General features: G+C 59.5%; 3 protein-coding genes across 9 annotated transcripts in view; 1 reads left to right on the top strand and 2 right to left on the bottom strand.

Annotated features, from left to right (window-relative positions):
• TMEM104 (transmembrane protein 104) overlaps window positions 1-932 on the bottom strand; it is a 43,557-nt gene extending 42,625 nt beyond the window's left edge. For all 4 annotated transcript variants that reach the window (XM_054846607.1, XM_054846605.1, XM_054846604.1 and 1 more), the window contains exon 1: window positions 818-932. The gene's annotated coding sequence lies outside the window, so the exon portion shown is untranslated. The remainder of the gene's footprint in view (window positions 1-817) is intronic.
• Window positions 933-1,027: 95 nt separating this feature from the next.
• NAT9 (N-acetyltransferase 9 (putative)) lies at window positions 1,028-5,949 on the top strand. 4 transcript variants are annotated; one of them, XM_054846964.1, is made up of 7 exons: window positions 1,028-1,061; window positions 1,656-1,742; window positions 2,530-2,639; window positions 3,570-3,710; window positions 3,932-3,991; window positions 4,177-4,271; window positions 4,360-5,949. In XM_054846964.1, the coding sequence occupies exons 2-7, from the start codon at window positions 1,666-1,668 to the stop codon at window positions 4,504-4,506; spliced, it is 630 nt and encodes a 209-aa protein (XP_054702939.1). In that variant the 5' UTR covers window positions 1,028-1,061; window positions 1,656-1,665; the 3' UTR covers window positions 4,507-5,949. The 4 variants fall into 4 exon arrangements, with proteins under 4 accessions (XP_054702939.1, XP_054702940.1, XP_054702941.1 ...); XM_054846963.1 differs by lacking the exon at window positions 1,028-1,061 and adding an exon at window positions 1,205-1,513; XM_054846965.1 differs by lacking the exon at window positions 3,570-3,710.
• A 1,880-nt stretch (window positions 5,950-7,829) lies between these two features.
• On the bottom strand, window positions 7,830-18,079 carry NHERF1 (NHERF family PDZ scaffold protein 1). The gene is made up of 6 exons (XM_054846858.1): window positions 17,641-18,079; window positions 11,266-11,427; window positions 10,309-10,462; window positions 9,641-9,681; window positions 9,053-9,151; window positions 7,830-8,949 (listed from the first exon to the last, which is right to left on the bottom strand). Exons 1-6 carry the CDS (start codon window positions 18,031-18,033, stop codon window positions 8,785-8,787), a joined length of 1,014 nt encoding a protein of 337 aa, XP_054702833.1. The 5' UTR covers window positions 18,034-18,079; the 3' UTR covers window positions 7,830-8,784.
• Between the last annotated feature and the right edge of the window lie 1,999 nt (window positions 18,080-20,078).

The raw sequence follows: 20,078 nt of genomic DNA on the forward strand, positions 1-20,078 counted from the left end.
GTAAAGAAATAAACAGACAAAATACACTAAGTTTTGTTACATGTACCAAGGTTTCCAATGCAGAATTATCTGGGGAATTTCACGTTGTCTTAGAACTACAGTGGGGAGGGAGAACCCAAGCCTTCTGAAAGATTTCAGAGTCCGTAAATAATTAGGCATAGTTGAATTGTTTCAGAGTTTTATCAAATTCCTCATACTTCTACATCTGCTCCTACTTAGCCATACCAACTGGGACAAATCATCAGCACAAACTCCACAAGCTCAGAACACTACTGAAAAACCCAAACAGTCTGCAAGCTCACACACACACACTAGATGACAGAAACCAGCCAGGCAGCACAGCTCACTGTGGTTGTAACTAGACCAGCCCTCAGAAGAAGAGGCCAAACATCCTTCGTGACAGACCTCGACTCGAGTCGCTGGAGCCAAGCTTAACAAACCAAGGCAAAGCAGGAAGACCACGGCCACGCCAACAGACACCTCTGGAACACAGCTGGGGAAAGGGCGCTTGTGCGGGGCACCCACCCCTGAGCCTACCAGGGTCCCCAGAACCTCCCTGAGCGCTCCCCTGCTCGCCCAACCTGCCCTCCGCACACATACCCCCGCGGCCTTCTCCCCCCGGCCAGGGCCTTGTCGCTGCAGTTCACCACCGCCCCACACCGGGACCCTCCCCGGGCCTCGCCCCGCACCCCCGCCTATGGGACCCCCTCCCCAGGCCTCACCCGCACTCCCCCCACGGGGACGCTCCCCAGGCCTCAGCCCGGGCCCCACCCGCCGCCTCACCCCGCACCCCCACACCGAGACCCCGGTCCCTCACCGGCGGCGGCTCGTGCCGGCGGCTCCGCCCCTCTCATCGCGGGGCACTTACGACGCACGCACCGCCCACGGGGACCTTCCGCGCACGTGACCGGCCCCCGGGCGGGGTGAATGCGCCGACTGCGATTGGAGTCACGTGCGCGTCGGCGGGGCGGGGAAGGGGTAGGGGCGGAGCGATGACGTACCTGGTTCGGGGCGGGGAGGTGGGTGGGCCTCTGCGCATGCGCGGAAGGGCGACGCGGAAGGTAGGCGTTTCCTCTGCTCAGCCCCGGGCCTGCCTCCCCTCAGGCCCCCGATCCACCCCTGGCCCCGCATCTCCCCCTAGCCCCGATCTCCCCTCAGGCCCCGGTCTGCCCTCAGGCCCCCGATCCACCCCTGGCCCCGCATCTCCCCCTAGCCCCGATCTCCCGTCAGGCCCCGGTCTGCCCTCAGGTCCCGGGGCTCCCCTCAGGCCCCGGTTCCCCCTGTAGCCCCGCATCTCCTCTCAGGCCCCACATCCCCCCTAGCCCCGCATCTCCCCTCTGCCCCGAGGCCTGCAGTATGTCAGAGCAGGGCACCTCCACCACCACCTGGGTCACGAAGTGTTAAGTGGCCGCTGTCAGGGTAGACCCCCAGCCGCTGTTGGGTCTCTGGGGGCACTCGGCACCGATACAGCCCTGCCCTGGGGCAGGGGGAGCACGGAGGACGCGGGAAGAAGGTTGCTGGGGGGGGATTGGTATGAGCTGGGGTCTGTCCGCACAGTGAGAGCGGCTGCCACTGGCTGCCGAAGGGCTCCAGGGGTGCTGTCCCAGCCCTTGGGCTCCCCGGAAACGCAGAGTGGTGTGTTGTATCTCTCTCAGTGCAGAGACCATGAAGATTAACCAGAACACTGTGCTGCAAGGACAGAGGGTGACCCTGGTGCCATACACTTCTGCACATGTGCCCCGGTACGTGGCTGGTGTCCTCCTCTGATACTCTTGCATGGTCTGATTTCATTTCTCTTTTTAAAGGGAGTGTGGTGTTCAGAAAGGGTGCTGGCTTGACAGCTGCAGGGCCTTCTTCCCCCTGGGAACTGCACAGCAGAAAGAGCACTCATACAAAGGCAATCAGTTTTGCCCTCTGTCTCCTGCAGCAGACATCCCCAGCAGGTCTGTGTTCTTTGTCAGGTCTGCTGACGAAGAGAACTTCATCTGTGCCACTGGGTACCCACGGAAAGGGAAATACCTGTCCATGAGTGAACTGCCAAGAGTTCTCTTGTTAACTGATGTCTTTCCCTAATGACAGTGGAAGAGCAAAACTTCAATGTGTAAAGCCAGATGGATGTTTGATAAATTAGAGGCAGGCATGCGGGCAGTTTGTAAAGTGCTGGCCTGGGCAGCTGCAGCCTCAGCACAAAGATGGCAGTATTAGTCTTTTTGTCAGTGTCCGGGAGATGATGTATCAATCTTGGTCAGGATGAAATGCACCAGAACTCAATGCTCAGTACTTTTAAAAACATCAAGTTTGCATTGGGCACTCTGCAGAAAAAGCCACATACTTGCTAAATTTCCACAGAGAACATTGATTCCTGTGTTAGATAAGGGAGAAAGGCTTGTGGATACTTTCAAGTTGCCATAAATGCCAGACTAGTGTTTCCAGAACTGGTTTATGAAGCCTGATCCTGGGAGCACCTGTGGAAATTAGACTGCGATGCTGTAGCTCAGGCAGTGATCTGGTTCTGGGTCCTGTTGGCAGGTACCACGAGTGGATGCAGTCAGAGGAGCTGCAGCGCCTGACCGCCTCTGAACCACTCAGCCTGGAGCAGGAGTATGAGATGCAGCGCAGCTGGCGGGACGACACAGACAGTGAGGATCTTAAATATTTTCTAAGGGTGGTTGGGAGTGGTGAGCAGGTCCCTTCTGTCCTGTAAAGGACCCACAGTGGGGCTGAGAGCACCTAGTGAGTGGGCTCTACTTGCTGAAGCAGATGGGATGTGAGACCTTCTACAACAGCAGCTTTAAACTGACTTTCTGTTTATAGCTGGTATATGTTCAGGGAAGTAAAGAATGTCCGGGGCTGTTGGTGTCCTTTTTATGCAGTTTTCCAAAGATTACAGTGATTTACCTCCCACAGCATTATCTGCTGAGCTGCTCCTGCACAGTCAACACTCCTCAGGTCTGATCATCATAAAAAGGTGGAAGGGGGTTGTATTTTTCCTTGAGAAATCGAATGACTTCATAATTACCTGGTTGAGGTGTGCTGACTGAATTGGTTCCCTGGCTCTCCTACAGGTAATGAATCACTGCCCATAAAAGCCTGGTAGAAATATAGTGAGCTGCAAAATACTGAGGCTGGCAAAGACCTCAGTCTGGAACATTTGTCTTAACTGGCATTAAAGCCTTACTAAAAGCAAAAAATAATATGGTCTAGGTGAATCACTAGGTCTCAGTCTCTTGTGCACCAAACAATTCTTTGCCCAAGCTTGCTGCAGAGTGAGACAAGGCAAGGAGACCTCAGTCATGGAATGAAAGTTTTCATGCTCCTTAAATAAGCTGTTTCTAGTCTTGATGTCTACGTCACCTTCACCATGGGTTTTTCAGAATATTTCTTACATTTCTGGGGATGGGAGCAGGCATGCTTGACATGGGAGGCCTAATTATTAGCTCTTCCTCACCGTTAACAAGTGGAGACTGTTGTTCCTCTGTGTATTGCATGCCTTTAATTTCATCCTTCAGTAATTTGTGAATAATTCTCAGCGTGCCCTGAAAACGCTGCTACGTTTTTGTTTTCCGCAGAGTGCACTTTCATTGTGCTGGACACGGAGCGGTGGTCCGGGCAGGCGCATGCGGATGAGGACTGCATGGTGGGGGACGTGAATCTCTTCCTCACTGACACTGAGGATCCAACGTTGGGCGAGATTGAAATTATGATTGCAGGTCAAGTTCTGCTTCCTAGCTTGGGCCTCTCACCGTGGCTAAAGCCAGCTGCAGACAGATGTTACGTCCAGCATCTTTGTATTCTCATAGCCTTACCATGGCTGTTCACCCCTGATCAGCATCCTTTGCTGGTCTGGGTCGCAGTCTTTTCCAAAAAGTACCCAGCATGGCTGATCTGTCTCTCGTAACTGGATGCTGACTTCTGTGGCGCTCTCTTTCAGAGCCCAGCTACCGCGGCAGAGGGTTTGGCAAGGAGGCAACTCTGATGATGATGTCCTATGGTAAGGGTGGCTCAGTGCAAGGGAAGGGGAGTACAGTTGGGACGTGATCTAGAAGCGCATATTCCCAGTGATACAGTCAGGGTAGTAAGGGATCCATCTGCTCCAGAAATTGGAGTCCTGTGCCTTTGTAGATGTGGCAGCCAAGCAGGTAATAGAAATGCTTCTCTTTCTGGTTTCTTTTGCAGGAGTGAGAAACCTGGGGATCACCAAATTTGAAGCTAAGATTGGTCAGGAAAATGAAACCAGTATTTGCATGTTCAAAAAGCTTCATTTTAAGGAGGTGTGGTGACAGCCTGTCTTCTACCCAGAAAACACGAGCAGCATTTGCCCTGTGACTGGGATTGAGCTGTTTTTCCTCTGTGGTACAGGTTGCTGTGAACAGCATTTTCCAAGAGGTGACGCTGAGGCTGGATGTCACTGACCAGGAGAGACGGTGGCTCCTGGAACAGACAAATCACGTGGAGGAGAAGAGCTACGTTGAACTGAAGCTGCCAGCTGGGGTGCTGGAGACCTGACAGACACATCCAGGCACAGGCCTGGTTTCCAGGGAGGAGTTGGACGCTGCTGTGAGGTCTGGGCGTGGAGGACACCAGTGAGCCAGCGCTGCACTTGACTTTTTTCATCTGTCTCCTTCAGTTACTTTGTCATCTTCTCATCTTTGCACCTTGTTGCACCAGCCAGGAATACTGCCTGAAATTTGGACCTGGAGAACAGCCGCTAATTCACAGGCTTGACCAGGATTGACTATAACCTTAACGTGCTGTTCCTGCAGAGCCTAAAATCACCAGCAGTTGATTCCTGGTGCCACCAGTTTCTGGACAAGCAGCACCCACTGTTTCCTCCTTCACTGCCCTTAGAGCAGGATTCATCAGTTCGACAGAGGCAGTCTCAGTACGCTAGTAGCTCAGTCTGTTCTCTCTTGAATAAAAAAACCTGACAAAAATCTGAGGTTTCCTCAGAGCCCTCTGGGAGCAGTGGGGCTCGGCTGCTGGCTTTGGCTGCTGAAAGGGTGGTTAGAAGTTGTAAAGGACAGCAGAGACTCTTTGAAACACATTTTCTGGGGTGCGTGGGGGTCACTGCTCTGTCCTGGAAGTGAGAGGCCCGGGTGTGGGTCAGCACAACCAAAGGGCAAATTAACCAGATGAAAATTATTGATACCGGCCGATCAAGACTAGAGCAGAGCCTTGTCACAATTGCTGCGTAACGGAGGAGGCTGCTGAGACAAAACCCCTTGCTGAGTTTCAGGGCATGCTTTGGCACACTGCTGCATGTTAATGCACGGACCTGGAAACCTCAGGCCATCAGTGAAGAGAGATTGCACTTCATTTTTCCAGGCTGCTTTTGTGAAAGTGAGGAGAGGGAGACTACCACTGAAAGGAGACAGGGGAGTGATCCCCTGCTTCGAGGAGCTCAGGACTTGCTCTGCTGAGCCTAAATGCTCCATTTGCTGCTTCCCAGTAAGATAAATGGCGGGGGGGGGAAATATCTCTTACTGGAGGCAGATATATTTAGGGCAGCAGCCAGCCAGCCAGCCTCTGCTGTGATATATATGAGAGCTATAGCTGAAGGAGAGGCACTTGCCTGACTCCCACTGGACAGGCTTTTTAATGCAGTTATTTAGTCTGACCTTTCCTGCCCCACACAGCATGCTCTCCACAGCAGGGAAGCTTGCTAAGAGGAGAGGACAGAAGGTAAGGAGGATAACTGGCGCTCCTGTGTGTTTTCCCACTGTAATACCAGCCGTAACGGCTAATTCTAGACCAGAAATTATTTGTTCCAGTGACACAGTATCAGGTAATAGCTTTCAGATTTGCCCAGGGATGTTTTTATCAGAGATTGGTAGACTGTGGAATTTTTGTGTCTGTATTTTTAGGGCCTGGGGGTTTTAGCTTTCCAATTTTAGTTAATTTAAATACATCATTCCTGTGACTAATATTAAAACCAAGTGTGGGAACAGTGTATCGTGGTATTTTAAACAAGCATTTAGCATGGATTTAGTTGTAGCAAAAGCTTTGTGCGGTAATAAAGTGAAGAGCAGCTCTACTTCCAGCTGGGATTACCATGACAAGGGCTACTAATCCTTGTGCTCTTCGTCACCTGCTGCAGGCAGGAATGGATTCTGTCCCCCAGAACAAGATCTGCAGAACCTGCTGGGTGAACTACTGGCTCCACGCTCCTTCCGTGGAGCGTTTCATCCCTCTGCCAGAAGAGCAAGGTCAGACTGGCAGGAGACACGTAGCTGGGGTGGGATTTGCTCCCCTAAAAAGTGACCAAGGTGGGAAAAATAATAATTTCATTTACCTCCTGCTGCCAGGGCTGAGGGGGGCACAGTGAAACCACACAGCCCTCCCCAGCTCCCCGTGCCTGGACGGTTACTCTGGAGCCAGTGAGCGCCCCGCTTGGCATCCTTGGTCCCCCGGCAACGCCGGCATGCTCCCCCGCCTCCATCGGTGGCTGGGAAAAGCCTTTGCCCTGGCAACCCAAAACAAAGTTGGGTCTGTCCTGGAGCTGCGGCCCTCCCCTGGGCTGGGCGGGGGGGTCCCAGCAGAGCTCAGCCAGGGTTCCCACAGCAAACCAGTCCCCAGGCTGCTCTGACCAGGCAAAGATGCAAAAGATGCTCCCAGGAGGCTGTGGGTGCCCCACTCCTGCCCCACATGGGCAGCCCCAGCCTGCGGCATCGCACCCTGTCCCAGGCAGGGACATCCTGCTGGCCCCAAGGGGGTGAGGGTGGGACACGAAGGGACGGGGGCTCACCTCCGTCCAGCAGCACCGCCGCAGAGGACAGGACTTGGGAGGACAAGGCGGGTTGAAGTGGGCTTCCCCAGCTTCCAGGGGAGCGACAGCCTGCCTGCCCTCCGCAGATCCAGTGGCACTTTGTCACTTGGTTGTCATCTGAGCTGCAGAGCTCTGCGATGGCTCCTCTGCTCGGGTAGAGGGGCTCGGCCAGGAGTTTGGAGTGTGAGACAAGAGCGTGCAGAAGGGGAGGAAGCAAAGATGCCGGGCAGAGGCTGGGGCTGCGGGTCCACGGCACACCATGGCCGCTACTGGGAGCACAGCCTTGCCTTGTCCCCAAGGAAGCCACCATCCCACCCTCCCTGGTGCAGCTGTGGTGCCACCAGCCCGGCCCCGATGAGCTGCTCAGGCACACCGTGCCCCCACACTTGCCCACCGCGGCAGCAGAGCTCAGCTTGGCCATGTATAAACTGCCCCGCATGGGCTTAAAAATCGCCCTGGGAAGTGGGCAGGGTGGTGGAGCCCTGGGGGCATCCTGGCCCCACCACACTGTGACCCCAGCCCGTTCCAGCCACAGCACCATTGCCAACCCCATGCCGAGACCCCTCTCTGCCCTGCTTCCCCCTGCTTCGCTCCCCAGACAGGGCTGAGATCCATCAATTCAGAGGGACAAGCAACCCTCTCCCCACCGATTCCCCCCCTCGCTTTCCCCCAGCCCAGGATGCAACCCTGGGACTCAGGCTCACCCCAAACACCCCAGAGGGGCTGGGGGCAGATTTGGGCTGCCCCTAGCAGAGCTGCTGCCCTCCAGCCAGGCCAGCAGACACAGATTAGAGCCTCACATCACACCTCCCCCTCCTCCCCAGGGGATTAGAGCCATTTAATCACCTCGAGGCATTAACCCACGCGGGGACCAGCCGGTCCCTCCCTGACCCCCCCAGCCTGGCCCCACTGAGTGCTAAGGGCACCCAAACCAGCCCCAGTGTCCCCACCACCACTGGGAGCATTACCTGCCTCTTCCCCCAGTCCCTGCAGCACGGTGAGCCCCCAGTGAGCCCCCACACATCCTCAGGCTTCAGAAGGATTTAGCCTTAAACCGGAGACGTGAAGTCAGGAAGGTTTATTCCAGTAAACAGAATTTCTCTTGAGCTGGACAGTATGACAACACCCGTTCGCAAAACACAGAAACAAAACATCCACAGGAAGAATTTCCACAAAATACATTTTTAAAAAAAAATAAACAATGTGATTGGAAAACTCTTATTTTGGAAAAAAACAGTGTCTATTGAGAAGCCTTTAAATTAAACAGTGTCGGATTCAAACCCTGATCGGCTCTGTCTCCAGGAGCGAGTGGGAGCAAAGGAGATGATTATTGCTTGCTGTGCTGGCTCTGGACACCCTCTCCTCTCCCAAAACAGCCCCAGGGGCAGGGTGCTGGGGGCTCCCTGCTATGCTGGGCACCTGTGTCCCCTCCATGCACTTGCTGGGACCTGGGGGATGAAGGGACAGGGTCATCGTGGACGGAGCTTGCCAGGCAGGGTCAAACACCCCGGGGAGGAATCGCTGTGGTGGATGGCCAGGCAGTGGGGTTTGCTAAAAGTCACTAAAAGCCTCGAGTTTTGCAGTTAAAGGGCAATTGAGGGTGGGGGGTTGGGGGGGGCTCAAATGGAGATGGGATTTGAGGTGGGGGAAGAACCAGGGAACAGCAGAGATCAGAAGTGTTGGGCATCGGGTCACCCCAAATCCCCCCCCTCCCCCGAACCCCTGGTTGTGCCTATGGGTGTGTGCAGGGCAGGGCTGGAGGAGCACCCCAGGGATGGGCTCATGGGAAGAGGCAGCCCCCCCAGCACTCCCCGGCTCTCTCTAGCCTAAAACCACCACCCAGGACCCCACTGCGGGGATGCTCGCTGGCCACCGAGCCCCATCCCTCAGGTCAGGGTGGTGGGGAGCAGTCTCGCATCCCCACCGGGAGCCGTGGCAGGGAGGAGGGGGATGCAGGAGAGGTGGGTGTGAAGTGGGGGGGGGGGAGCCGGTGGACCCTCGCCCCCACCCCAGGGCCTTCACAGGTTGCTGAACAGTTCATTTTTCTTGCTCCAGTCCATCTGAGGTGCCCGCTTGCTGGTGCGCTTCTGGTGCGCCCGCTCCTTGGCCACCGCCAGCGGGATGTCGAGGTCCAGGAGGGAGCCAGATGCTGAATGGCGCTTCTCACCCTCCTGTGTGTCAGGCTGAGGGGCGAGATGCTGCGTCAGCCCCACCGTGCCCCCCGGGACAGCCCCGTGGTGGGGGTTCAGCCCAGCCACCGCCTCCCCCCAGCATCCCCAGCCCTACCTCGCTGTGGGTCTCGCTGGAGTTGGGGGACACGGCCAGCGGCCCGGGGCTGGACGGGCTCTCGGACACCGAGTTGGACCGCAGCTCTCCACCATTTTCCTGGGGGCAGGGGGAGCAGGGAGTGAGCGTGAGCGGGGCAGCTCCAGCCCTGAGGTTTGGGAATGGCCCCTGGAGCTGAGAGTCCCACCCGGGGGGGGTGCAAAATCCGTCCTCCCCACACATAATCCCCTGCGAGCTCCAGGCTCATAAATACCTTCAGCGCAGCCCATCCGGGGCGCGGAAGGATTAAACCCCAGTCTGACTGCCCTGGCTTTAGCGGGAGGAGGTCAGCTGCAAGGCTGGATGCTACCTCCCTGCAGCATCATGAGGATGGAGGAGGAGGAAGGGAGGCACTGCAGCCACCTCCATGACACTCAGCCCCACAGGCAACCCCCTTCCTGGGAGGCACCTGCTCTTGTGTGACAGCCTAGGAGCATCACAGCCCCTGGTGGCATCACCCATCCATGGGCAGAGGGACACCTAAACAGGCAGGGGCCCTGCCCAGAGGCTGGTACGGATGGGATTAAAAGCAGGATGAAGCTCTCTTACCTTCCCTATATCGCCATTGGCAACTGGTTCTGGCAAGGGACCTGCAGGGTGAGGACACGGGCGCTGGGTGAGGATGTATTTGCTCTGTCCCCTCCCACCTGTCCCCCCTCACTGGTGGGCACAGCAGTGCCCAGCAAAGGCCGCCCATGCCCAGCGCTCATCCAACACTGCCCAGGGTCTGCCTGGGTCCCGAATTTTTTAACCCACCCCTCGCAGCCAGCCCTGCAGCACAGGGGGATGCTGTCAGACACCAGGTACATCCCCGTGATGACAGTCACGACACAGAGCCCACCGAGACTCCCGGTTGTCCCAGGGACCACTGTCACATAGCAGGGAGGGGGCCACAGCTGAGCCGAGGCTGTAGAGGTGAGCGAAGGGCGGCTGCTGCCTGTTTGCTCCCCAAGCCATAAACCCTGCCAAAGTGCAACCCAGGGCCATAAACCTGTCGTCCCATGGAGCCCACATCAGCCCCACTGCCCTGGCACGGGGCCCTCAGCTGGGCAGGGAGATACCAAAGCCAGGTGACCTTGCTTTGCCCTAAGGTGATGAGACCTCCACCTCCCAGGGCTCAGGGACTCCCCCAGCACCCCCAGGTTTGGTGACAAGGTGACACAGAGTTGGCAGAGGTGGCACAAACCCCCCTCCCTGCAGCACAGCCCCCAGCCCACCTGCCAGGTGCTCCTCAGAGGGCACCACCTTGCACTTCTTGAAGAACTCATCCGTGAGGACGTCCACCACCAGCAGCCTGGTCTCGTCACCGCCCGCCTTGATGGCTGCCACCACGTCGGCATGCTGCTTGCCCTCCATGCACACCCCGTTCACCTGCGGGCATGGCACCATGTCACTGCTGGGGCCAGGGGACATCCATCCCTTGGGAGCTCTGCGGAGGGGCCGGGTACCAGCCTTCGTACCAGTCACAACCCCAGCATGGCCACCCCACAGCCCCCGCAGGTATCCGCAGCCTCACGGGGATTAGTGGTGAAGCCAGCAAACCTCATTAAAAGCAGATTTTCTTCTGAGTGATTAGCACGGGATCACACGGGCAAAGCTGGCAGGGAGTGCCTGGCAGGGCACGGACCTGGGGCTGGTGCAGGAGATGGGAAGCACGGGCAAGGCACAAAGCCCTCGTGCTGTGCACGGTCCCCAGAGACCCCAAAGCTTCGCCCCAAAAGAGGCAGCAGCCCCACACTCTGGTGAGCAGTGGGGCTGGAGCTCGGTTGGTCCTTGCCCTTGTGAGTCACCATCCCGCCTGGCACAAACCCTGTCCCCATCCCCACCCGTCACGGCCGGCAGCAGGGCTTGGGGCCGTCGTGCACCTTGTCCTCAGCCTGCCCCATCCCAAGGACAGCCCAGGGACACTCCTGCTCTGGGCAGGGGACAGCGTTACTGCCACTTAACCCACAGCCGGCTAATTAGTGCTCAGCCCCAGCCCTCTGCGGTGCAGCTCCCCACCGCCCACCCGGCTGCACCCCTGGGTGGGAACCGGCAGGCTGGCACGGGCCAGGCGGCTGTGCCGTGAGTCACCACCGGCACCGGGGACACCCCGCACCTTCCCAGCAAAGTGCACCTCCCTCCGGGGCACCAAGCTTTTCAGGGAGACCCCCCTTCCCCGTGCCCTGGCATACCTCAATGATGCGGTCCTGGGGGGCCAGCCCTGCCGCCTCGGCCGGCGAGTCGGGGTCGACGGCACGCACATACTGCCCCGGACGGCTCTTGTCACTGTGCAGGTTGAAGCCGTAGCCATTGGGCCCCTTCTTCATGCAGCACAGCCGAGGCCGCAGCTCCTCCTGCAACAGGGACAGCCCGTGGGAAAGCCGCTCCCGGACCACCCAACACCCATGGACAGCACTCAGGACCACCAGACATCTGCTTGGGTGACAGGGACATTGTCCTCAGGTGGCCACCCACACCCAGACACTTCAAGTTGGGACACAGGGTGCCAAGACACCCTATGAACTCAGGATCTAGTTAGTTAATTAGGTGCAGAGCATGTTAATTGCAGCAAAACATTAAGACAACTTGTTATTATGTCTGTCCCTAGACCACAATCTTCCTTTTGGGATCAGGATTGCAACTGCCACGTGAAGGCGGAGGAAGAACCAGCCCAGGCTGCTGGGAAGCACCCCCACCCCACCCGGGAAGCCTTTGCTACCAGAGAAGTCCCAGCCACCGGTGCAGATCCCCTCCATCACCCCCTCACAAGTGCCAGCCCCCACCATGGCAAATCCAGCAGTGGGACCCCCCCCCACTCCCCAAAGCACCCCATAGCTGTTGCTGGCAGGGAAGGGGCACAAGGAGCTCAAGCAGGGAGCCAGACGGAGCAGCCCCGATACTGAAGCACACCCCAACATCCCGGCACGACCCTCTGTGATTGCAAAACAGAGAAACCAGCTCGACCGGGGCAGCACAACGCAGGATGTTCACCTCTCCAGGAGGCAACACCCAGCTCGTCTGTGCCTGATTTCACCCTGACCCATGGATCCACCAGCATCCAGAGCCGGGGAACCAACTGGGGCAGCCATGGCCCCGCACCCGGCCCCCCACGAGCCCATTAACGGCACAATTCCGCACACTGCAGCAGCAGGGGAAGCAGGAGCATCCCCAGGAGTCTGGCAAATAGGAGCTGCCTTTGCTCTCCCGGTGGGCAGCGGGATGTGCAGGAAGCATCAGAGGAACCAGGCAAGACGAACCAGCTGCCTGCAGGAACTGCTCTGACCCCAGCACCCAAACACCACTTCTATATATTTCAATATAAAATGGTTTGATCCTGCCTTGACCACGAGCTCCTGGGCTTTGGTAGGGCTCTCCCAGCAGCCAAGCCACACTCGTTCTCCTGAAATATTCCTCACTGGGGGGGTAAATATTTATTCTTTCTTCTGAGATTGTTTGTTCTCCTTTGGTACCCATAGCATCGCTGGGGACACGCACTGCAGGAATTTCCCCTACCGTATCCGCACCATGCTGCTCTTCCCCTCCCTGTACAGAATGCTCCCTTCTCACCATAAAATCCCCTTTGCCCCCTGCCAGGAAAGCCTGGTCCCTGGGGTGCTGGCACCCAGCACGGGCTGGGGTGATGCATTTGCAATTCCTAAGCCCAACGCTGTGATAAAACCTCGTCCTCTTGCACAACGCCCTCCTGCAGGGTCAAGGCCGGCGTCCACCCCGGCACCACTCACCAACGCCCCGGGGAGGGAGGCACATGCAAACACCCAGCTGGTTCTGCCGGGGAGCAAAGGTGAGCCCGGGACACCGCGGTGCTGGCAGTCACGCAGGACCCGCTCCACCCATGGCTCAGCTGAGCAATGCCCGGTGCAACAGCCTGGCCGCACCACGAGGAGCTGGTGGTGTCTCCTGCAGTGGGTTGCCTGGATGGATGGAGGATTGCAACACCTCGACTTCGCCCCGGCTGCCCCTCGCTCCCCTTGTGCCATGGGGCTGGGCTGTGGGCTCTGCCTCGGTCCCAATGCCCAGGTGGCACCAGGTTCACGTGGTGCCTGGGCTGCTGCGACTGCACCCTCCGCCCAGGCAGCAATCTCTAGCGAGGGTGGGGACAGGGAAGACCCAAATCAAGGACAAAAAGGAGAAGCTGGTGGAGCCCGGAGGAAGGCAACACCTCCCCGAGTCCTTGCCCTGGGAAGGGGGTTCAGGCTCTGCAAGCACCCACGCTCCCAGTGCCCTTGGCAGCACCACGGGGTTGCTCCACACCGATAGCTCGGGACAAAGCCGGAGGGAGCACCCAGCAAGCGGTGCTGGCAGCACTCCCGGGCGAGGAGGAGGAGGGAGGACTTCGCTCCCACCCATACTAACAAAGCCCCAGCAGCCTGGGCTCTCCAAGATACCGTGGCCATTAATTTGGGGGGGGGTAAGGGAGGGGATAGCCCTGCGGGATGGACAGATGCCTCGGGGCAGGGGGGCAGGTCATGGCAGCCAGGGAAGGCGGCAGCATCCACTGCGAGGGAGCCTGGCCGAGCCGTGACCTGGCCTCCCCAGCATCCCCCTGCCAGAGGCTGGCTGCTCCTCCAGCCCCGTGTGCCAGGCCGCCCTCCCCAAATCCCTCACGCAGCAGAAACCCTGCAGGCAGCCACCATTCTGCCTCCCCAAGAGAAAAATATAAATGCATCTGATCCTCCAGTGGCCGTATCCTGCCCATCCACGGGGCGAGCACCTCATGGCAGGGCATCCCCAAAGTGCCCCTGGCCAGAGGGGACACGAGGTGAGAGGGTTCGGGGTCAACACCCGGGATGCGGAGAAGCCCCACGGCTGCGGGGACAGGATCTGGACAGCAGGAAAATGGAAATGCCCCTAATTTCTATAAGCTTTTGCATCCTCTCCTCCAATACCAGCAGCCCTCCCGCCGTGCCGGAGCACGGATTAGCCGGCAGAGCCTCGTTACAAGCAATTACAACCTCCGGCGGGGAGGGCAGTGGGGGAAGACGAACTCAGCCCCAAGCACGGGCACCCCATGCCAGCCCTCTCCTCTGCACCCAGGGGTGGCAGAGGGACATCTCCTGCCCACAGAGATGCCCATTTGGGATGGGGAGCTCCACAGCATCACACCCCTATTCCTGCCCTGAACAGGACCTGGGGCACCTCCAGACCCTTCTCCCTCCAGAGCCATGCAGGACCATCCCTGCCCAGCACCTTCGGCCATCCGGCAGGACCAGCAGCCCCAGGGACCCCAACTGCACAGTGTGCCCGGACCCGCTCCCCGGCTCCCAGCCCCCCAACAGCAATTTCAGGACAGCTTTTGAAGCCCCAAGACCCAGGACACTCCCTGCAGCCCTACAAGCAGCAACAAGCCCATCGGCAGCAACGTTCCTGGTTACTCAAAGCACAACGGCTCCGAGGACGCCTGGGCCAGCAAATTCACACGGGTCCCGAAATCTGGCGCGCGCATTCGGGTTTCATACAAAGGGGATGCAAAGCAGCCTCCTCACGGCATCCCTGTCACGTCCCATCTGACTGGAGCTGCTTTTCATGCAGCTGCCTTGAGAGGAAATTTAATTCATTTCCTAATTAGATGCCAGCTACCCCCAGTGCAATGCTCCCAAACGGGGGGGGGGGGGGGGGATCTGCTCCCTGTTATACCCCAAACCCCAACCCTGGGAGGCTCACCCGGGTTTTACAAGGAGGGATGAGCATTGCTGGCAGGGAGGGCTCTAATTTAGTGCTAAATTTGCAAGAGGCAAGCCCGGGGCTGGTAGCAAAAGCCTTGCCCTGGTAAAAGCCGCCCCAGCCCATGCCAGGGCGCTGCGCTGGCAGCTGCCGGAGTTGCTCTAACGCCGTGCGGTTTGCACAAAACTTTCTCAAGACACTCCCGAGCAGCTGAAGCCTCCGGAAACGCAGGCGGGGGCAGGATGAGCTGTTACAGCTCCCGGCCGAGAGCTGTTGGGGACAGTCCCTGCGGTGCAGGGCCCCCGGAAGCGAGGGTGGCCTTGGGAGTGTAAAACTGTCACCTCGCTGGCTCAGCGCCACAGAAGAGGAGTGCAGGGATCAGCTCCCCAGGTGTCTCCAGGGACACTCAAAACCTCCGCCCCAGCACATCAGTGGGATTTGCACACCCAGGGTTTTTATGGGAATGAGAAGGGAGCCCATGACAACCCCCCCCAAAACCTCCTCAGCCCATGCCCAGCACTGGGAGTCACAGGGGTGTCCAAGCCCCCTGGCAGAGGGGGGTCCTGACCGTGCAGGACGCAGCAGAGTTTGGAGAGAGGTTGGATCCTGCCCGAAGCTGGAAGATGTTAAACCCTCGCTCAGCCCCAGGCAGGGTGCGGGCATGGCCGGCCGGCCCGGCAGCAGAGTGTCTCCAAGCTCATTAAGCAAATAAAGGCAAGTCCAGCCCAATAAAGCAAACAGGACTCTGACACATGCAAACCTCCCGTTCCCCCACCGCAGCGATCCCGGGGGAATCCCACCAACCCACAGGGCTGGGACGGGGCTGTAGGGGGATGGGGTGGCAGGCACCGGCTGCCTGCCAGCACCCAGAGAACAGGCACACCAGTGTGTTCCCGGCTCGCTGGAGAGAAATCCCTTTCTGGCCGCTCCAGTTTGGCTCAGCATCCTGCCTGGCATCTTCCCACCCCACTCGGTGTGCACCCGGCTGGGGTGATGTCTCCAAACATGCTTGTCTTTGCTCTCCTGCCCTGCCCCCAGCCACAAGATTTCCTGCTACCTGTTGAGAAACCATCCGGGGCTATGCAGCAATGTCACCCCGTGTCACCCACATCGCTCACTTCCTGCTCTTGTGCAGAGAGAAACCACCCATGGTAACCCCACACGGGCTGCACCCCGAGCCTGCCCCCCAAGCCTGGGGGGCATCTCCATCTTCCCACATCCTTTGCATTGCTCCAGCCAGCACAGCCCCTGCAAGCAGGTGGCCACCCTGCAGCACGTCAGGGCCCTGTCCCCCTTGGGGACCGCGTGTCCTCAGCCCCCCAAAACCTGGCAGGGGACTTGCCCGAGCTGCATTAACTACATCCCTTTTATTTTCTCCAGCCCATGGAGAGATCTGGGAGCAGAAAGCACAGCACAGACGGTCTCACTGGCCCCGAGGGAGCTCTGGCACCGTGACACACAGGACAGCAGGCACGCTCACCGCAGCTCGGCACAGGGCCAGACCCAAGGGACCAGGGATGCCACAGGGGATGGACCGCGAGCAAGTGGGGCAGTGACAGGGGCAGAGCAGAGCCTGGTTGTTCCCACCTGAACAACCCCATCAGGGAGGTGCCTGAGCGGTGTTTTAGCCAGGCGGGGATGAGCCCGGTGCCCTGCGATGGATCAGCCCAACCAGGGGCAACAGGCAGCAGGTACGAGGCTGAAGTCCAACAGGAGACACACTAAACTAATAAACACACCTGATCTTCAGCAAAACCCTGCGTGACAACAGCTGAGCGAGGCACCAAAGTCCACCTGGGGCTCAGCACCAGCACTGGGAAGGCTCCATGGCACCAACCCTTCCCCAGCACCAGGAGCTGGGGCTCAGCCCATCCCACCAGTCATCACACGCCTGGTCTTTGGGAGCAGGTCATGAGAGCTCCTCAGAACGTCCCTCAGCCCAGGGACACCAGGAACCTGCTTCCTGGAAAGATCATCCACATCTCTGTTGCAATAACAAACATATGTTTTTGCTGGGTAAATAAAAGCAGTATTATCTCCGGCAGCCCAGAGCGTCTCTTAGAAACCGCTCTGGGCAGGAAAGGTCGGCTATTTCTCAATTTCTCACCTTTCTACATCACTCTGTCTGTGCAACTGCTAACTCCCACGCGCTGCTTAAGGCCGACATTCCTGAATTAGTAAGTGTCTGTACACGGGGACCCACTGACGACGGGATCAGTCCCTCCAGCCTGGAAAGGGCTCTGCCATCGCCGCTCCGCAGGGGAGACTGAATCCACTCAGGGCACAAGTGACTGCCACCAACGCCTGCGGTCACAGCCCTCAAAAAAACACCCTTGGCCACAGCTTTTTTTGTTGTATTTTGGAGCGGGTTAACGTCAGCCGCCCTCAGCCCAGCCCTGGGCAGGGGCTCACGTGCACGACAACGCTCGCCGATGCCCTCGCTCCCTGTTGCTTTTCTCACCCTGTTTTACCGGCCCTGCAGCACAAGGATGGACCAAAGGGCTCCGGGACACAACGGGCTGTTCGGTTGTGGGTCCAAACACCCCCGTGTGCCCTCCTGCCCCTGCTCGTCACCCAACGTGGCTGGTAGGGAAAAGCGTTAAGCAAAAGAAAATAATTTAAAATAAAAAAGGAAAAGCAGCAGCGCCCGGCGGGACCCGGTACTCCTGGGGAGCCGCGTTTAAAGCGAAGCAAAAAAGAAAGAACCGAGAGGAACACCCCGCGGGGTGCCCGGGGCGGACGCGGCTGCTGCTCCCGCTCGCTCGGCTGGAAGGCGACGACCGGGGCCGGTCCTGGGAGGTCCCGACCCGCCTCCCCCCCCCCCGCCCCGGACACCACCTCCTCCCTCCGACAAGGACCCGAGCTCCCTCCGGCCGCCCATTTACCCGCTGCCCGCCGCCGCTGGGCTCCCGCGTCGCGGGCTCCGCCGGCTCCGGGGCCGCCTGCCCGCCGCCCACGGGGGGCTCGGTACTCGACTCGCCCCGCTTCTGCAGCTGCTCGTCGGCCACCGGGTCCACGACGAGGAGGCTGACGGCACCGGCGGCGGCTCGGATGCGCTCCACCACCTGCTGGTGGCTCTCCCGCTCCACGTTCTCGCCATCTACCTCCAGCAGCCGGTCCCCGGCCCGCAGCCCCGAGCGTTCGGCCGGTGAGCCCGCCTCCACCAGCCGGATGAACTGGCCCGGCTTGCCCTTCTCGCCGTGCAGGTGGAAGCCGTACCCGTCCGGCCCCCGCTCCAGGCGGCACAGCCGCGCCGCGGGTCCCGCGCTGCTGCTCATGGCGGGAGGGGCGGAAGCGGCTCCGCCGCCCGTAGCCGCCGAGCTCCTCTGCGTGGCACGGCCCCCGGCCCGCCAATCTTATACCTAGGGGCGGGGCGCGGAGGGGGCGCCGCCAATAGGAGAGCGGGGAGGGGAGGGACCCGCCAAACAAGGAGATCGACGGGGCGAGGTCATGCAAATATATGAGGCGTGGCTATGCAAATCTATAGGGGGTGGGGTTATGCAAATATGCCACCGCTCCGGGGGCGCTGGGGTCCCGCCGCCGGCTGCGAGGTCCTGCGCGTCCCGTGGGGCCGGATGGCTCCTGCGTGGGTCGGATCGCTCTCCCGGGGCCACCCCCGCCTGTCTCCGCCAGCCGGCCGCGTCCGCCGGGGCAGCCCCCGCTCACAGCTGAGCGCCCCCACCCGAGGGCCGGATCTGCTTCCACCCCCCCCCCCGGTCACCGCAGGCTGCCCCGACGGTGGCTGGAGACCGGTGGGGTGCTCCCCGCCCCGCCCGAGGCACGTCTCGGGGGGCACATCTCTGCCTCTCGGGACCCATCCTCCCCATCCCCTCACCCGGTCTTCGAACACCACTTCCGCTGCCGGCCCCAGTGCTGGAGGGATGCTCGGAGCTTCAAAAGCAACATAAAAACCCCAAACAGAAATAGCGTGGCAGAGCTGCACGGGAGGCCGTGCTCGCCGGTAACCCACTGTGCGGTGGAACTGAGAGAGCAGCCCTGCTCCCCTGAGCAGCCCCTGGCCCCCGCTCGGCACCCTGGAGTTGGGGGGGGGGCAGAGGGTGGGGAGACAGAGGAAACCTGGGGCTCGGCCCCAATGTGCTCTGCTTGCAGCCTGGAAAGCAGAAACGGCTGCAGGGGGTTACAAGAGTGTGAGATCCTGAGGTTTCGGGTCAGCCAGGGCAGACAAAGGCAGCAGCAAGCCTAGGCTGCTCCAGCATCGTGGCAGGGCTGCTGGTGCCAGGCAGAGCTGGCCCCTGGCTCCTGGGATCATCCCGGGGAGGATGGCATGGAGGTACCATCAGTGTCTCTCACTGCTGGGCTTCAGGGTCTGGCTGAAGTTCAGGCTGGCCAAAAGTCCTCAGGGCAGCCAGGACCACATTTAACTGTGTCGCAGCCAGGTGAGCGGGGAGGTGACGGCAGCATGCCACAGGACGTGTCCCTCCCAGCCTGCTCTGCACCAAATCCCTGCTGCAGGGACCCCAACGGCCGAGAAACGCCCCGTGTGCTGGGGTATGGCTTTGCTCCAACTCCGTGGGGCTGAGCTGGGTGCGGAGGGTGGGCTCATTTGTTTCCTCCACTCGGCTGAGCATTTGTCTGCGGCCGCTCAGCCCTGAGAAAGGCGGCAGAGAGGAATCTCACGGCAGCAGGCGGCAGATGCCTGCGGAGAGGAAAACCATGGCGAGCATGTCGCGGTACAGTCCCAGGACTGGGGGGGGTCCATTGCCCACAGCATCAACGCAGCACAGCCCTCCCCTCGGCAAGGGGGTTGTGAGCGGCATGGCCCCATGAGTGAGCGTGTTTGGGGGGGGAGGTGGGGGGGACACTTTTTGGGAACACTGCCCTAAGTCAGGAAACAAAACCCAGCTCCAAGAGGGCTGGTTTGTGCATGGGACCGCGATAAGGAAGAAAGGCAGCAGCAAAGGAAACGGCAGGAGCTGCTTTTGGGTCCGGCAGACCCCGGCAGTGCCCGCAGGATGGCAGGGTGCAGGCAGCACCATTGCAGGCAGCACCATCACACCCCAGCTGCCTCCTCCTGCCAGGGCCCTTTGTGGCTCGGTGTGACGTTAAGGGAGCTCAGGCTGGAGGGGGAAAGCAGAAAAGAGCCAACGTCTGTTTGTGTTGAAGCCATCCAGCATTTTTTGCAGACATCAGCCAAGCGGCAGTAGCAATGCCATTGGTGGGAAGACAGAGTTATTTGGGGAATGCTGGACTCCGCACCATGAGAACAGCAGGGGAGGAGGTTGGTTTTAATTTAACAGGCCATGTTTACTCTTCCCCTCTCACCTTTGGACTGTCTGAAATGTGCAACAAAAGCCCCAGTGGG

Source organism: Grus americana, chromosome 18 (assembly GCF_028858705.1).
Source record: "Grus americana isolate bGruAme1 chromosome 18, bGruAme1.mat, whole genome shotgun sequence".
Taxonomy (NCBI): Eukaryota; Metazoa; Chordata; class Aves; order Gruiformes; family Gruidae; genus Grus; species Grus americana.

What these genes read in the sequence shown, in the direction of transcription:
- NAT9 (XM_054846964.1), top strand. Translation starts at nt 1,666, where the DNA reads ATGAAGATTAACCAGAACACTGTGCTGCAAGGACAGAGGGTGACCCTG. An exon ending in ACTTCTGCACATGTGCCCCG is followed by an intron (nt 1,743 to 2,529) that starts GTACGTGGCTGG and finishes TCCTGTTGGCAG; the next exon opens with GTACCACGAGTGGATGCAGT. An exon ending in CTGGCGGGACGACACAGACA is followed by an intron (nt 2,640 to 3,569) that starts GTGAGGATCTTA and finishes TGTTTTCCGCAG; the next exon opens with AGTGCACTTTCATTGTGCTG.
- NHERF1 (XM_054846858.1), bottom strand. Translation starts at nt 18,033, where the DNA reads ATGAGCAGCAGCGCGGGACCCGCGGCGCGGCTGTGCCGCCTGGAGCGG. An exon ending in CCCAGGACCGCATCATTGAG is followed by an intron (nt 10,463 to 11,265) that starts GTATGCCAGGGC and finishes CCATGCCCGCAG; the next exon opens with GTGAACGGGGTGTGCATGGA. An exon ending in CCAGCGAGACCCACAGCGAG is followed by an intron (nt 8,950 to 9,052) that starts GTAGGGCTGGGG and finishes CTCGCCCCTCAG; the next exon opens with CCTGACACACAGGAGGGTGA.